General features: G+C 38.3%; 2 protein-coding genes across 2 annotated transcripts; one reads left to right on the top strand and one right to left on the bottom strand.

Annotated features, from left to right (window-relative positions):
- Positions 1-7,247: 7,247 nt before the first annotated feature.
- LOC111986753 (transmembrane 9 superfamily member 5) lies at positions 7,248-11,360 on the bottom strand. The gene is made up of 7 exons (XM_024018433.2): positions 11,048-11,360; positions 10,901-10,941; positions 9,773-10,361; positions 9,549-9,680; positions 8,889-9,045; positions 8,318-8,802; positions 7,248-7,519 (listed from the first exon to the last, which is right to left on the bottom strand). Exons 1-7 carry the CDS (start codon positions 11,215-11,217, stop codon positions 7,303-7,305), a joined length of 1,791 nt encoding a protein of 596 aa, XP_023874201.2. The 5' UTR covers positions 11,218-11,360; the 3' UTR covers positions 7,248-7,302.
- A 3,232-nt stretch (positions 11,361-14,592) lies between these two features.
- LOC111986762 (F-box/LRR-repeat protein At1g67190) lies at positions 14,593-17,013 on the top strand. Its single transcript, XM_024018442.2, has 2 exons — positions 14,593-14,875; positions 15,158-17,013. Exon 2 carries the CDS (start codon positions 15,408-15,410, stop codon positions 16,665-16,667), a length of 1,260 nt encoding a protein of 419 aa, XP_023874210.1. The 5' UTR covers positions 14,593-14,875; positions 15,158-15,407; the 3' UTR covers positions 16,668-17,013.
- The last annotated feature ends 901 nt before the right edge of the window (positions 17,014-17,914 follow it).

Here is a 17,914-nt window from a genome sequence, read left to right as displayed (position 1 = left end):
CCTATGAAAAAGGATGGATAAAAATTAAGCAGTAAGTTGGATGATTCCTTAGAATTGTAATTTGGTCATTTCGTCTTTCTTGACAAACACGTTGAGTGAGAGAAGGGGACATATCCTTAGTTTGCTTCATACGCTCTGGACCGGATATTAGGACCAAAATGTGAAGGGAATCTCATTTTGTATAGAGAATATACAGTACAAAAATCCAGGAGGGAAATTATTTGGTGCCTTTTTTTTTTTTTTTTTTTTTTTTTTTTGAGAAGCAAGACCATGATACTATAAGATCAACAGAAACTTCTGTCAGAGATTACAAGGTTTTGGACATCACAGTGGATGCCATCAGACCAATAACAGGGACAATGGGAATCTTTGGCTAATTTTGCCAATTTATCAGCCACTGCATTCCCCTGTCTTTTTACATGTGAAAAACAAAAAGAGACAAAATTCAAAGCTAAAGCTCTAATGTCTTCTATAATATGACCAAAAGTGTTGGCACAGTTCGAATCTTCATTGAGGGCCTGAATAATTGTTTCAGAGTCACCTTCAAACACTACATTCGCTAAGCCAAGCTCCAGAGCAAAGGAAATTGCTTTTCTGCAAGCTAAAGCCTCAACGTCATCCACTGTTGCAGGGAGGTTAATTCTGTCTGAGAGTGCACCAATGACATGGCCACCTGAGTTTCTTATCACCACCCCAATGCTCGCCATTTTTCGATCCTGGAATATAGCGCCGTCGAAGTTAATTTTGCAAAACGGACTTCGGGGAGGCTTCCAGTGAGTGGGAGTAGAATTTGGGGATTGAACCATAAAATCTTGGCTCGCTACCTTTGTTGAGTCTTGAGCTGCACGATACTCCTTCAAACGGTCCAGCATGTCGTCATAGATTTTATTATATGGAATACAGGTAGTCTTCAATCTAATTGCGTTACGATTGTGCCATATACTCCATGTAACATATGCAAACCGTTCAGCTAAGGAATGATCATTGTTGTTTGAAATCCCAATCCATAAGTCCCTAAAATCCACGAACTACACAGCCAACTGATTCCTGAGACATGGTTCTTCCCACCAAACTTCTTTTAGAGCCTGACAGCCCCACAACGCATGAATAACATCCTCAACACCATCATGACAAAGTTCACAGGAAGCATTTCGAGTGACTTTCTTGGTGAACAGATTTTTCTTTGTAGGGAGAGATTCGCAGCATGCACGCCAAATACAATGTTTAATTTTATTTGGGACTTCCAGTTCCCAAATATGATTCCAGGAACTACTGTGAGCCGAGGGGTTTGATGGTCCAACGGTTGGAGAACCAGAGAGCAACTTATATGCGCTCTTTGTCGTATACTTCCCGGATTTTGTGCCTGCCCAAATAAGTGAGTCAGGGACTTGGCGTGAACTGAGAGGAATCCCCAGAATGGCTTGAGCTTCATGGGGGGAGAATTCGGCACGCACTCTTTCTTCATCCCAGCAATGACCATCTTCATCAATGATTGCACTGACCCGAGCATTGTTAGGCAGATTTTTCTGAGGAGATAGCACTCTGCTTGAAAACTTGTCAGGTAGCCACTGATCACCACGAATACGAACCTGCCGCCCATCTCCAATACGCCAAATTGAACCCCTTTTGACAATGTCCCTCGCCTTAAGGATGCTTTGCCAGGCATAGGACCCAAAAAGCTTCACAGCAGAGTCCAATATGGAGCAGTTAGGAAAGAATTTAGCTTTGAACACTTTATGGAGCAGAGAGTTAGTGTTGTGGAGGAGATGCCACACCTGTTTACCCAATAAAGCCAGGTTGAAATTTTCAATGTCTCTAAACCCCAAACCTCCTTGAGACTTTGGTAAGCAAAGCTTGTTCCAAGCCACCCAGTGGATTTTTCTGGCCTCCCCCTTAGATCCCCACCAAAACTTACGGATTAATGATTCAATATCCCTACAAAGGCTCTTAGGGAGTTTGAAACACCCCATAGTGAATGTTGGCATTGCTTGTAGGACGGATTTAATGAGGACTTCACGACCGGCTTGGGACAACAGTTTTTCTTTCCACCCTTTGATTTTACTCTAGACTCTCTTCCTGATGTAGCTGAAACTTTGCTTTTTTGCTCTCCCAACAAAGGAAGGAAGACCCAAGTATTTTTCATATTGGGAAACCGACTGAACTCCGAGTAAGTCTGAAATTTTGCTGCGAATGTGCTGCTCTGTGTTTGTGCTAAAAAACAATTGAGTTTTACCCTGGTTGATCTGTTGACCCGAGGCTTGTTCATATGTGTCAAGAATGTCCAACACCGTTTGGCAATCATTGTCGTTTGCTTGGCAAAAAAGCAAACTATCATCAGCGAAGAACAAATGGGACACCTTCAGCCCTCTCTACACAAGGACACACCATGAAGTTTCCCACTGATTTCCGCTTGCTAAATTAAGGCATGGAGCCCTTCTGCACATAAAAGGAATAAGTAAGGTGATAAAGGGTCTCCTTGGCGGAGACCCCTACTAGGATGGATTAGTCCACGTGGTTCGCCATTTACCAAAATGGAAAAAGATACAGTTCTAATGCAGCAACTTATAAGGGAAATCCATTTGTTGTCAAAACCCAAACGCTCCATGATTTTTTCTAGGAAGTTCCACTCAACCCTGTCATATGCTTTACTCATGTCTAGTTTCAAAGCCATTAAACCCGACTTTCCCTTTCTTCTATTTTTAAGGTGGTGTAAGGTTTCAAAGGCAATGAGAATGTTATCCGAGATAAGGCGTTCGGACATAAAGGCACTTTGAGTTTCAGAAACAAGTTTGGGAATGATCTTTTTGAGGCGATTTGCAATAGTTTTGGATATAATTTTATATATGACATTGCAAAGGCTAATGGGATGGAAGTCTTTAGGGTTGGTTGGGGCATTAATTTTTGGTATGAGAGAAATGAAAGTATGATTTATATTTGCAAGCATTACACCATTATTCAACACAGATAAAGCTGCATCAATAACATCATTTCCTACAATGGTCCAATAAGATTTAAAGAAAAGAGGGGGCATACTGTCTGGGCCAGGGGCAGTCAAGGGCTTCATTTGTTTCAAGGATTGTTCCACCTCGAGAGCAGAGAATGGCCGAATTAATTCTGCATTCATTTGGGCTGTGACCTTCAGTTCAATTCCTTGAAGAAGTGGGTCGAAATTGGAAGTGGATGCAAAGGTGAACAAATTGCAAAAATATCCCACAAAGGCTTCCCCGATACCTTGTTCTTCCTCCATGATTGTACCGTCTTCTAACACTAACTTGGATATGAAATTTTTTCTATTTCTCTGATTTGCTCGGCTGTGAAAATAGCTGGTGTTCAGGTCCCCTGCCTTAAGCCAATCCACCCTCGACCTCTGGTGCCATAAACAGTCTTCTTTAACCATCAGCTCATAGACCTTGCCTCGAAGGATTTTGACATGATCATGATTCCTAACAGACATAAACAATGCTTTGGCTTGAGCAAGTAACTTTTTCTTTTGATTCAGCAGTCTACGAATGTTACCAAAGGAGCGTTTGCTCCAAGTTTGGAGAGAGGAACGACAAGCATCTACTTTCCTCACTAGCCTTTCCATTGGGTTGACTAAGGTATTCCCCTCCCAAGCATTTTTAATCACACCTTCGCAATGATCATCTGTCATCCAAACTGCCTCAAAGCGGAAAGGTCTCCCTTTCTTGTAAAATCTGACATTTTCGTCATCCGAGCACACCCACAAGGGACAATGATCCGATAGAGAACCTGCAATATGGTGAACTCTGACAGAGGGAAAAAGTTGTGTCCAAGCCGTTGTAGCAACTCCCCTGTCCAACCTTATCCAAGTTACCACTCCATCAAATTGGTTATTACACCATGTAAAGGGAGAACCAACATACCCCAAATCACGTAATTCACAGAAGTTAAGTGCTGATCTGAAGTCTGTCATTTGCCTTTCCCTACGAGGAGCTCCTCCTATTTTTTCTTCTGCCTTGACGATTTCATTAAAGTCTCCTAAACAAAGCCAAGGAAGATCCAACTTGAGGCATAAATGCTTAAGTAGTGTCCAAGAGTGTTCCCGGTTAACAGTTACCGGGTTTCCGTAGAAACCGGTGAACCGCCAGGCGTCATCCACTCCTGGATTAACTACTGCGTCTATGTGTGATGGGGGAAGAATCAAGAATATGGAGATTAGTCCCGTTCTTCCAATACAGGGCTAGGCCGCCCCCAGTGTTGTGCCGAGGGACGATGTGAACGTTTTCCAAGTGCAGTTTTGACCGAAGATTTTTGAGAGTGCTCTCTTTTGATCTGGTTTCCATGAGAAAGTCTATTGAAGGGGAGTGTTTATTCACCATCTCAGTGAGTTCAAGAACTACGCGTGGTCTCCCCAATCCACGGCAGTTCCAACTTATGCAATTCATGGTAATCGGCGAGGCTGATCACCAGCCATCGCCGTTGAGGTAAAGTTAAAAACTTCATCATTGCTCACTGTTTGCCGCTTCAAAGGACGAGGATCTTCAGACTGCGTTGGCTTCCTGCGGTCTTCAATATCTAGCATAATAGTTTCACTAGGGCCCTCTTTTGTATTGCGGGCTCTCCTAACCCAAGTGGTTTTATGGGACCTTGGGTCAAGAGGATTATCTGTCTTGACAGTGGGCTTGGTGACCGTGGCAGGCCCATTGCTAAAGATTAAAGGTTGGGCCAGGCCTGGCTCTGCCCTCTTTAAGTCTTTCCCATTACTGTTGGAAATTGGTTTCTTTATGGCGCTAGGCACGAGCACCTCAGAGTGAATATGTATGGGGCCGTTGCTTTCATCATTTAATCCAGCTGTTTCCAAGTTCTCCTCATATAGCCGGGACTGAGAAAACTCCTTAACATGAGGCTCAAGGACCCGTGTCTGGGATAAGCACTTTTCAGCATCTACATTTTCAGCAAGTCTATCCGGATTATCATCATGCCTATCTACTAACTTAGGGAAAGGCTCATTAGTTTCTTTAGCTAGCTTTTGTTCCTTAAGTCCCACCTTTTCCCTTTCTATATTGTCCTCTGAAAGCCCGTCCCTTACCTTGTCAAATCTACCCAACTCCACGTCTATCTCGTTTAGCCTTACCTCGAAACTTTCCCTCGAATCTTGGCCACCCGATCTCACCAACTCAGCCAACATATCCCCTGTTCCAGACTCATCCGAACTTCCATTAAATGCCTCCTGAAAACTCGCTGATGCCTCGGTTTGTGCATGCACCATTGTGGGAGTTTGGTGACCGTTCATCTCTACCGGCGAGTTCATCCTATGCTCCTCCACACCCTGTTTCAGTTGAGCTTTTTTGGCCGCATAGAAGCCCGGGACCATCATCACAGAGTTTCTACCCTTCATAAAAGGAGCTGCACGTATCCACGCCCCATATGCTTGACTCTCCTTAGTAAGGTTACCTTCACTTTCCACCCATAGATCACAGTACCTATCCCCATGATTCAGACACCTACACTAGTAGCAAATGCACCTACACTAGTAGCAAATGTTGGGTAATCTTTCATACTTAAAAGACACCCAACTTTGCTCACCGTGGGGCAGAGATATTAGCCTCCCCCTGCACAAAGGTCAATTTATATCAATGGTGACCTTCATCCTTAGGAAGCTCCCACCATTCGTCTCACCCTCGTCAAGATCTTGCCAAATCGTTCCAACTACTGCACAGAGTTTTTCAGCCACTGCTTTGTTCATGAACCTCAGTGGGATACCGCGCAGCTGGACCTATATCGGTATTTTATCAAACTTTAAGTCATTGATGGGTATTTCCTTGTCGTACCACTGCAATACAACGATGTGTTTGTCGAAGCTCCAAGGGGCATTGCTCATTATCCTCTCTACCTCTTCCTTATTTTCAAACGTAAATAGTAACACATGGTCATTGCTTTTCCTAACCTCAAAACCTTTCACAGACCTCCACAGGGGGCTGAATGTTCTTATCACCGCATCAACATTCAAAACCCTCCTAGTGAAAAACTTTGCTGCCATGGTAAAGTTTTTGGTTGCTAATTCATCGTCCAAACCCAGCTCTTCACCCTCCCTAGCATTCAAGGACATTCTTTGCCAGTGCTTTGTAAGATTGTCCATTTTTCCTATTGCTCACACCTCTCGTGTTTCTCGAAAAACCAGCAAAAACAAACCTAAAGACTAACCCACTCCAAGCAAAGAATTGCTTGAGTTACACAGAGTCCTCCTAACAGAAACGACAGCTTCTACAGCCCAAGAAAGGTCAGTTGGTGTTGTGTGTGTGTGTGTGTGTGTGTTTTTTTTTTTTAATCTTAATTTTCTTTTATCTTAAATTTTTTTAATTCATAAGTTAAGATTTTGAATTTAAGGGAAAAACTACATTATAATTAAAATAATGTTAAGTATAATATTTATAATTATTGATGGGTGTATAAAAAATATTAAAATAAAAATACTTGAAAAATTAGTAGGTCATTACTATCATACCGTTTGGGTATCCCATAATTTCTGGTAACTTATTTGTATAGTGCTTAAAGATATAGTTGTTTGTAACTTTTATGTTGAATGTGTAACAAAAAGTTAAAAACTAGTTTCTTTTTTTAATTATAAATTATTTGTTAATTAAAAAAAACTGAGGAAGCAAAAAATATAACACTTCTTAAAGCAACACAACTTCATTTCACACTTTCTTAGTTTCTTTTGGTGATTTTGTTTTTGGAAAGTTACATGCAGACCCATTACCTTCCTCTTACAATGGGAGAAAGTGCCACTTGGGGTATTGTTCATTAGCCCCTTTTGATGAAAAATAAATGCACAGAAATAAAAGGCTCCCCTGAATCTTACTACCTTTGGGAATAAATGAGTCCAACCAGTGTGCTACTCCAGATACAGAACTGAAACCTAGTTTTCACAATCATAACTTGCTCATGACGCATATATGTTGCTTCACAATGTTGTTTATATGCCCATAAATGTGTTCTTGAGTGCATAAAAACATGCTGCATGATTATCAATGAACCTTATTACATGTAGGTATACAATGATGGCCACATGTTTTGTCATATTTTTCATCTCTCCAATTAGAAGGAATTCATAGGTGTTACAATCTTAATTGACAGTTTTTGTGCCCTCTCTCAACTTTGTTTCATCTATATCTAGGTATACAATGCCGGTCTCTCTCTCTCTCTCTCTCTCCATGTATGCCTGCATGTGCCTGTGCTGGTGCGTGCATGTGTGTGTGTGTGTGTGTGTGTTGCAGGGGGTAGTATTGAGAGAAACACGGACCATTAAATTCATAATATCACTGGAATTCATGAACAGATTCATTCGCTTTTAACAGCGTGGTATATATGGCGAACAAACATTAAGGAAGCATGAAAACTGATTGTACCGAGAATGAGGAAGAATGCATAGCACATGCAAGCATTATATCCTATAAAGAAGGATAGTTGAATGAAACTGTTCATGTTTGACCTGGCATAGAAGTAGATGCAATAGCCGAACATAAAAATGGCTGTTGAGCCCCCACACAACACCGATCTGCATCAAACAGACAATACACATAATCAATACATGGTCAAGTAAAGTGAAAATAAAGGAAAAAAAATTGCAACTCTTTTCTTTGAAAAGGGAAGGTATAAGACTACACATACCTAATCCGAGCTTCTTAAAATTGTATACAGTTTTTTTAATTTTAGTTGCAATGGGGATAAAGGGCAAGTCTAAGATTTCAAACACATCATCAAAGTGTTGGACTGCTGATGAGAAAGAGCCAGCATGAAGCAATAGAAAAACATCCCTTCAGATTTAAATTTAAACCCCTTAATATTACAGAAGGATACCAAAAATATAATTTATAGGTAACTGGACAGAGGCTTGTGCTTCATTTAAAAAAATGACGCATGTGATGGCAAACAACAAATAAGATATAGCCAGGTTCATTGTCATTTTCCCACATCTAACATTCAAAAATTGGCTAATGTTCAAAATTTGGACAAAATACTGATATCTACCTAAATAAATGTGTAGAAAAGTCCATTGTTATTTAAGTTTGATTAACCTCTTTGTCCCTAAAAATATTAGACCCATTTTTTTCTAAAAGTAACAGAATTAGACCTTTTTTCCAATGAATTTTTACCCCATTTTAATAATCTCCGTTTATTAATTTTAGGTTCACATATCCTCATAGTTTTTGAATATTCAAGATCTTCCCAAGCACAAAACATTCGAATGAAATAAGTTAATAGCATCTCAAAATGAATAAGTAAACTTAAAATGAAAAAAATTCATAGATAGAAGTGCCTCTTTGTTGTATATTGCATGTGCAAGAGAACATACCTCCACCACCATGCATGGTCTTCCACAGAAAGCTGAATATATGTTAAACCAACACTAATCATTGCAGTTAGAATGACGAGGATGACGAAGGTGATGAATAATATGCCAGGAAGAGTACATATTTTGTAGCCCCACATGCTTGCATACAAGTGGTGTAACTCAAGGACAATTGCACTAAAGGATAAAAGACCAGCAATAAACATTTGACAAGGTGTTTTCCGGTACCAAGCTAATGGTGGGATCTCTCTTGCGTATCGTTTTGTAGCACAGGGTGCCTCAAATTCAGACCTATGACGGTATCCAAAAACCCCACCAAAGGCAAGCAATGGAATACCAACACATGGACATACAAGAAGAATCACTGTAATGGTGCCAAATGGAAGTGCAGCTGTGGCCCCTAAACCTGTGGCAATTATATTAAGAATGAGCACTGTCACAAGCAACGGGCCCAGGTACAGAAACCCAGCAAGACGAACACTCCATTCCTGGAAATTGCATAATTTGTGTCACAAGGATAACAAGTTAAAACACCAGTCATTAAAATATATGAAGAATTACATAAATCACCTACCCATCCATTCTCAGTAAACTGATTGTGGAAAGAAGAAGCAGTGTACCCCGCAATCACAGATGTAATTGTATATATCCAAACAAGAGATGCAAGCAGTGCTCCACGATTGTATGGATAGAGGACACCAAGAAATGCTAGGCCAAATAAAATGAAAACCCTGAATGGAAAATGCAGATATAATTTGAAAGAAATGTTAAATGTTTATGCCCTCAAGTCAAGATATTGAAAAATTTATTAGTCTGAGTCACATAAGTGGCCTCTGCAAATTTATGACTGTATGTTAATTGTTAAGTGCTGAAGCACCAACTTTGTGTCCCTATCACAATCTGCTAATATATGTCCTAGCCTGTAACACCATCCAATATCATACTAGTTCAGAAACCAGGGGCAATATTGCAATAATTTTAAAATTTGCTTCTTTGGTTACATATAACTATGTGTGTGTGTATTTTGGTTGGTAAGTGGCTCATGCACCCATGTTGTTTGAACGCACTAGAGTCATTTGAGCTAGAGCTCATTGGCAGAATATATATATATATATATATGCTGAAATGCAAATTACACTCTTTATGTGTTGGGTCTATTTTGATTTTGGTTCTTGAAACTATAGCTTTGAAACGTGAATACAAAGAGTAAAGAAAAAGTTCAAAAGTGTCTTACAGAGTCAGCAGCTGGGTACCAGTGCCCAAGACAGCACAAAACAAGGACAAGTTTGGAGGAGGTCTAAATACATCACCATGAATGTATTTCCAACCAACCTCCTTATCTTCTTCCTCATCCCCATCAGCACATCTGCAAGACATATGGAAGAGATTAGACCAACAAAGTAAAATAACCAGCGTAATTACTACCCTCAAACAGAGAAAAATAAACAGTGAAATTACTTCCTCATATCATTCTTGAGACGCCGCATAAAAAGCAAGGTAAGCAATCCCATCAAGAGCACAATAATTACAACTGAATTAATGAACGAGAACCAATGGATTTGCCGGCGGATTGGCACTAATGAAGCCCTTGAATATTTTCCCAACCTGTCCTTGAACTTAGTTGAGCTCTCATTCCAGATAACCGAATAAGTGAAAGTAACATCAATTTCAACATCTTCTGTTATATCCACAACATGATTTGGATCACTAAAAGCACGTACTTCTATGACCTGGTCCCCGTTGTAAAGAACATCAAACCGAACATGTTTGAAGAGATAATACTTGGGACCCTTGTCACCAAGTATTCCACTCTCCTGTTCAACTTTCCCAACGAACCCCCACAATGGAAGATCATCATAATACATCTGGAAGTAAAAATCATCAATGACAGCATCCCTGAACTTTGCAACTTCAGCAACTTTAAACTTTTTTTGGCACAGGGTCTCCCTGGTTTTGTCCTCCCGAAATTTTAACTCGTATAAAGCATTGGTTAACCGATCACCATTCAAAACTTCCCCAAAGGATTCCTTCTTCAGAACTAAAGGATCTGCAAATTGCAAATTAAAACCAACAGTCCTACATGCACATGTGAATTTAAATCAAACCGATTCATAACAAAATATGATTGGGTATTGGACATAGCAAAGAAAGAAAAATAATAAACAGTCGCCATCGAGCTATAGCTCAACTGGCACTTCCTTCTCCTATAATAATTAGTTCGAGGGTGAGGTCATGGATTTAAGACACACTAGGTTCATGTGTAATCACAAATACTAACACCAGTTGAATATTTTCTGATAAGTAGTACACTGTAATGTTGTTATAAACTGATGTGGCTATATGCAGTGCTGTCAAAATGTAACGCGCACATTGTAGTATATGCGCGAAAAAAAATCATGGGGTTATGGCCATATGATACACTTTAGATTACAACTTAGTGAACACTAAAAAAATCAGTATTTGACAACGCAGCTCAACCATGTAGTACCTTATTGGGTTTATTAAATTCAACATTCAGTTCAAAAAAATAGTTCAGTTGAATGTGTAGAAAAAGAAATATATGTAAAATTTAAGAAATGGGCAAACCTGGTCGGCAAAATGGCAAGTCATAGTAGTAGTAGGTCTCACTGCGAGCGAGGACAGAAGTCACAAAATTAACGATATGTGTATGTTAAGAGATGATGATGATGATGATGATGAAGAAGAAGAAGAAGAAGTGGAGGATTAGATTACCTGGGATTGTTGAGGGGTCCGACTTTGTTGACAAAAAAGGGGACGGGATCTCCTACATTGTAGCGATGGTTGTTTGGATTTGCTGTGGCTGAATGGACTATGAAGCTTAGGGCTGCCAAGACCACTGTGAGGACAATGATTTCCGAGGTTTTACTCATAATGATAATCATAGACGAAGGCAGAAGTTAGAGATAGAGAGAGAGAGAGAGAGAGAGAGAGAGAGATTCGAAATTCCGATCTTCAATCTGGGAAAGTTGGAGGTCAGGTGAGGCAAGACTAGTGGACAACCTTGTTTTTGACTTCTTTCCTTGTTTTGTTTTGTTACTCTGTTGTTCAATGTCTTAAACGACCCCGTTTCCTGAGATTTCCAGATTTGTTTTAAGGAAAATTATTAGGTGGACCCATTAGAGTTTAATTAATGTGATTCATCATGAATGTCATGGGACTCAAAGGGAGGGAGCACAAGTAATTGTATTTTGAAAATTATGGTGTGGGGCCCACCTGTTACATGGCGTATATGAGATTTTTTCTACTCTAAAAATACCTAAAAATTACTCATTTGTTAGATAGTCTCACAGTATAACTAAGTTGTACTCCACAACTTTGTGTGTAACTAACCATACTGACATATAACATGGAAAATTAAAGGTCAATTTACGGGTTCCATTTTCATAGGATGTTGTATACAACCATTATACAAAATAATATATCTATATGTAGTATATGCTCATAAAAATTATCCAAGAATGGCATATATAGTTGACCCTCTTACAATATATGGGTCTCACAAGACCAAGCAATAATTAGATGGTCTTGAAGCACTGCTCCAATTTCTCACAAAAGGGGGTAGGCCCATGGTGGGACCCACATGTGGGGCCCACCCCCTTTGTGAGCACTCGGAGTAGTACTTAGGGACTAAGGGTCCGTTTAGATACAATTTATTTTACTGAAAACTGAAAACATTATAGCAAAATAATTTTTAAATATGTGAATAGTGTCTAGGACCCATTTTTAATATTTTTTTATGAATAAAGTGGTTGTGGGTCCCGTGAACAGTGCTCAACAGTGCACTATGTCGGGAGAAAGTTTGAAACGCGTGTAACCAAAAAAAAAAAAAGAGGAAAACGCAAACGCTGAAGGAAACGCCAGATCCAAATGCAACCTAAGTATTTTCCCATGAGAGCTAATTTATATGAGAAGTTTGGTTCATATAATACGCCAATCTAATTAATGAGAAATTTTCTTGTTAGGGACTAAGGGTCCGTTGGATACAATTTATTTTGCTAAAAATTGAAAACTGAAAATATTGTAGCAAAATAATTTTTAAATATGTGAATAGTGCAGTGAGACCCATTTTTAATATTTTTTTATGAATAAAGTGGTTGTGGGTCTTGTGAACAGTGCACTTTGTCGGGAGAAAGTCTAAAATGGTGTAGCCAAAAAAAAAAAAAAAAAAAAAAGAAGAAAATGCAAACACTGAAAGAAACGCAAGATCCAAACGCAACCTAAGTATTTTCCCATGAAAGCTAATTTATATGAGAAGTTTGGTTCATATAATACGCCAATCTAATTAATGAGACATTTTCTTGTTAATAACCTTTCTTTTTATGTCCGATGTGGAGAATTTACTTTGTAAATCAAGTTTAGCACTTGAAATTTGAAATTTAAATCATGGCGCACTGACTCTTATTATGGATAATATCCTACAAACTTCAGCAAATTATTCCAAAATTTCTACCAATTAGTTGGTGATGAGTACGAAAAAGACCTCAAGTCAAGAGTAAGCCATCAAAGAAAGATAAGTAGCAGTTTAAGCACATTCAATATATTCAATGATGACCATTACTCATAGGCCTTAAACTCTCATCAAAATAATGACCATTGCACTAAGGGTAATAATCACTTCTAATTATGTAAAAGAAGACATTTATGAGTACAGCTACTAACCAAGTCGCATATAAATGGGACAATTTGCATCACTTGCTAAGATATGAGAAAAATGCTACAAAAATACTATCTACATACAAAGTACATGATTTGATACTAACTTAAATATTTGAGGCTCCCCATTGAAGCACACCTTGGTAGTCTTTTCGATAGGCTTTCTTTTTTTTTATAGATCCTAATAGACCGTTATGGATTGGATGAGTAACCCAACTGACGATCTGACATCATCAGTTGGGTTTTATATGTCTTTCCACATGGGGGAGTTCATTGACTTCTTCGTCTTCTCTTTGGAGCTTTTTTTTTTTTTTTTTTTTGAGTGAACAATAATACTTATTAGAATACACACAAAAATAGTAATACTAGTTTAGCTCTTTATTATTTTTGTTGAGCTATTTATGTTTTTTTTGCTAAGCTATATTAAAGACATGAAAGCTATTTGCATGCTAAAGTTGACTAACAGAATTGTGATAATACAGACTTTGCTTTTGACAAGTCACATGCCTCAGGAATAACATGAGAATAATTTGTTTTTGGGTGGAGGCTGTAGCAATCACATGCGTAGAGATAACACTACTAATAGTAATTACTGAGTTAGATGAGATGTTTCATTCATGGGTGAAAATTGGAAATATAAGCGTCGGCTTCAGGAAATAAAGGGTACAATATGCATCAAGTTAAAACGATGGATCTCACACTTGCATTTCACATGTATTCAATGTACATCTCTGAGTATTGGGCAACTTTCAGAGAGATGATACAACATACACATTCATAATGGAGCATGTACTATTCAGTGATGCCCATGCTAATAGTAAGAGGACCAATAACACAATTAACAAAAGCAAAAAAATGTCTTCTAATGCAACATGTAAAACGATGACCAGAAAAATGTGAAAAATGGTAAGATGCACCTCACATGGCTTGACCTATTATTTTATGACATCATGGTTTGATGCATGTTAACATATTTGGATGGTATGGCTAATGCAAAATAGATCTATCAACATCTTTAAGGAAAGTAGTTCCCAAGGTCTAATGCGATCTATGGGGTATGGAATTTAAATCTCATGGCTAGAATTCTTGGGCCATCCTCAAACAATTCATTCTCTATAATTAAATGGTGTGTATAGGATAGTGAAATTACTTATATCCGGTAAAATACTCATGTGCTTGATGAGCTATAAACACCCATTTTAGCAAGAAAATATATCCTAAGGGAAAATATGCATCAAGTTCAACTCTATGCGCGATGTCAAATCTAATATAGAAAAGAAATCAAATTAAACAATTTTTTTTTTTGGGTAAGAATATGTTGATTCTATCTACAAATAATTATCAAAGAGAATATAAAACACTTACAGATTCATAGTGAGTGAGCCGGCAAGCGACCATGCCATGATTAAGTTAGTAGTATTTTTTTTTTTAAGACTCGACAAGAATAAAAAGATTGTTCAAATCTTTCCATATCTATAACAGAATGACAACTCTCTCATAGCATCTCTAGTAAGAAGATGCTTTGTGTTTTACAAACATACATAAATAAATAAATAAAAGCAGCAAAGCATATGGCATATTTAAAGGCAACTGCTTTGCTTCACATGAGTCACAAGACATTGCAAAGTCATTTTAAGTAATTTTACCAGACAGGTTATTCTATTCTCCCGGACAGTACCCGTTGAACTCTCAAACCCTCCAAAAAACGACCAAAACCACTTCTTTTTCATTCTCTCTCTCTCTCTCTATAGGGTGGCGGATCTCTCTCCCATTGTCACGCCTGCGATCAAGCTCTTCTTGACTCACTTTTCCTTTATCAAAATCCCACCTTTCTTCTCATTTCTTACTCTTATCATTGCAGCTCTTTCATTGCTATCTTATCCTCAGGTATGCAGTAATCACTGAGATTCATTTTTACTTCCACAGCTTTTTTTTTTGCTTTTAAAAAATGCTTGTGATCTATATCATTTTGGATGTAATAAGTACTTGAATTCCTATGAATGCCCAGATGCTGAATTTTGATTTTTTTTTTTTGATGGGTTTTCGTGGTTAGATTTTGGGTTTTTCCATTTATTCTGAATTATGCTGAAGCTTACAACTTTTGAATCTTTTAGGCAAAACCCATTTACTTATGATCTTTTTTCTTTTGTTCCTTGATTTTGGTTTCAGGATCCCATTAAATTTGGTGTGCTTATAGGTTGTTTTCTCTGTTGGGTAGCTTTCCTGTTTGTGGATCATTGCATTGGTGAAGAAGATATTTGCTGTTGTTTCAAAGGTTTATGACTTTATGGTGTTTTGTGAAAGATTTGGCGGTTTGCTTTTTGGAAATTAAGCAATTTCCATTCGTTTGATCTTTTTTGTGGGAAACCCAGGTTGTGGATTTTGGTTGTTGATTCATTTGTTTGTTCATCTTTGAGTTATGGAGGATCTTCCTGTTGAAGTTGTTGGGAACATACTATCCAGGCTAGGAGCCGCCCGAGATGTAGTGATAGCCTCTGCAACTTGTCGTAAATGGCGAGAAGCTTACCGCAAACACCTTCACACACTGTCATTCAATTCCACTGATTGGGCTGTTTACCGTGATTTGACCCCTAGTCGGCTAGAAATCTTGATAACTCGAACGGTATTTCAAACCACGGGATTACAATGTCTGTCAATTCTGATGGATGATGTTGATGTGTTCTCGGCTTCTGCTGTCATTGCCTGGCTTATGTATACCAGGGAAACATTGCGCCGATTGATTTATAATGTTCGGACTACTCCAAATGTAAACATTCTTGAAATATGTGGCAGGCAGAAGCTGGAATCTTTGTTGCTGGCCCATAATTCTATTACCGGGGTTGAACCCAATTTTCAAAGATTTCCTTGTTTGAAATCCCTATCTTTAAGTTGTGTCAGTATTTCAGCATTGGATCTAAGTCTTCTCCTCACTGCCTGCCCAAAGATTGAAACCTTGGAACTTGTGGATCCAGAGATTGCAATGTCAGATGCACAAGTGACAGTTGAGCTGACAAGTCCCACATTGAAGAGTATATATGTTGAAGGAATCAGTCTGGACAAGTTTATATTGGAGGCTGATAGTATTGAGTGCTTGCACTTGAAAGATTGTGCCCTCGAGATTTTCGAACTCATTGGAAAGGGGACCTTGAAGCACTTCAAGATTGATGATGTTAGTGTGTTACATCTTGATATTGGCGAGCTTGTAGAAAATCTTGAGATTGTAGATATCAGCAACTTCACAATTATATGGCCAAAGTTCTACCAAATGATCTCAAGATCATCAAAATTACAGAGGCTTCGCCTTTGGGATATGGTGTTTGATGAAGAGGATGAGATTGTGGATTTGGAAACAATTGCTGTTTGTTTCCCACAGCTGAGTCACCTTTCATTGAGTTATGACTTAAGAGATGGAGTGCTTCACTATGGTTTGCAAGGGTCTTCTCACTTGGTGAATGTGACTGTGTTGGAGATTGGTTGGATTGTAATCAATGATCTATTCTCACATTGGGTTGAGGGGCTGCTAGAACGATGCCCAAATCTTAAGAAGTTGGTTATTCATGGGATTATTTCGGAGGCAAAATCACATGATGAATGCCAAATTTTGGCCAGATTTACATCTTCCATTGTTCAGCTCATGAGAAAGTATTTGCACGTTGAGGTGCAGTTTGAGTATCAGTAGAAATCTGCAAAATGCAATAATTGAAACATTTTTGGTTCTGATTTGATGTGTATAGGCACATACACAGGTATATTTTACAGCATACAGCTGGAACATCTTTTCATGCCTTACAAATGATAGCTCAAATTTCTTCAACAAAGTAACTTATTTTCCAATCACTTTGTTTTGATTTTGCTTAATTGCAAAGAACAACTCCCCTCTCCTCAACCTCCAACATGGGTTTATTTGATGATTTGTGTCCTGTTTAATCCTTTGTCATTTGTGAAGTTGCTCCATGTGTGTGTCCAAATGACGCTGATTAAGTTTCACTGGCATCTCTAAAGTTTGATCTTGAGGTTTTGTAATATTTTTATAATTGAGAATGTGGATTTAATTATAATGTTTTCATTAAGTTATTCACATAGCTACAATAGAAAGCCAAGTTATTTTTGTGTATTTAAGCTGCTAACACAATAACTACTTACTACTAGGGGGAAAAATGCATATGAGGTATAGCTTTAAGTTTTATGATGATTAGTTTTAAGAAAAATAACATAAAAAGTATCAAATTGTTGAGTAAAATGGATGGAAGATGTGTGGGAATGTGTTTGTTTATTAGTAGAGACATAAGTCATTGCTTTGAATTTTCTTGTCATTGGTTGAGGGGAAATTGAGGGCATTATTATGCCCAGGGAATTCCATTACTGTTTGCTCTGCTTTGTATTGATAATTCATTGTACTCTATGCTACGAATGACTACTATTTATTCAATTGATTCAATTGCTTCATTTGCTTGATTTTCCAGAGTTTCTAAATTCATCTGACATTCATAATTGTCTTAGGTTGGTTTATCTGAAAGATTCATTGTTGTACCTTGAATATTAAAACTCACAATTATACTTGTCTCCTTTCCTAATGTTTCTCTTTTTTGACTTTGTAACCGCACTTGGGGGGGGGGGGGGGGATCTAGTGATCTACCATCACAAACCTTTTTTCTTTTCTTTTTGTCTTCAGTTTTTAATGTCAGTACTTTTTTCTAGTTAGATCTGCCATGGAGCCTTATTCTCTATGCATAGATTTGCTGCAGCATTGTGTGCGGTCATTTGTGGGCTCACATCACATATTTAATCCTCTAAATCAGCGAATAAGGTTTAGCTCAATGATACTTTCTCCCCCCTTACAAATGGGGTGGAGATTCCTAGGTTCAAGACCCATTGGATGCATGTGTAAGTGTCCGATAAAATAAGAATTTATTTCGTCCTCTAAAT

This window comes from Quercus suber, unplaced genomic scaffold (genome assembly GCF_002906115.3).
Source record: "Quercus suber isolate HL8 unplaced genomic scaffold, Cork oak 2.0 scaffold_497, whole genome shotgun sequence".
Taxonomy (NCBI): domain Eukaryota; kingdom Viridiplantae; phylum Streptophyta; class Magnoliopsida; order Fagales; family Fagaceae; genus Quercus; species Quercus suber.
The sequence above is the reverse complement of the archived record's forward strand: the minus strand, read 5'-3'. Positions and strand labels throughout refer to the sequence as shown.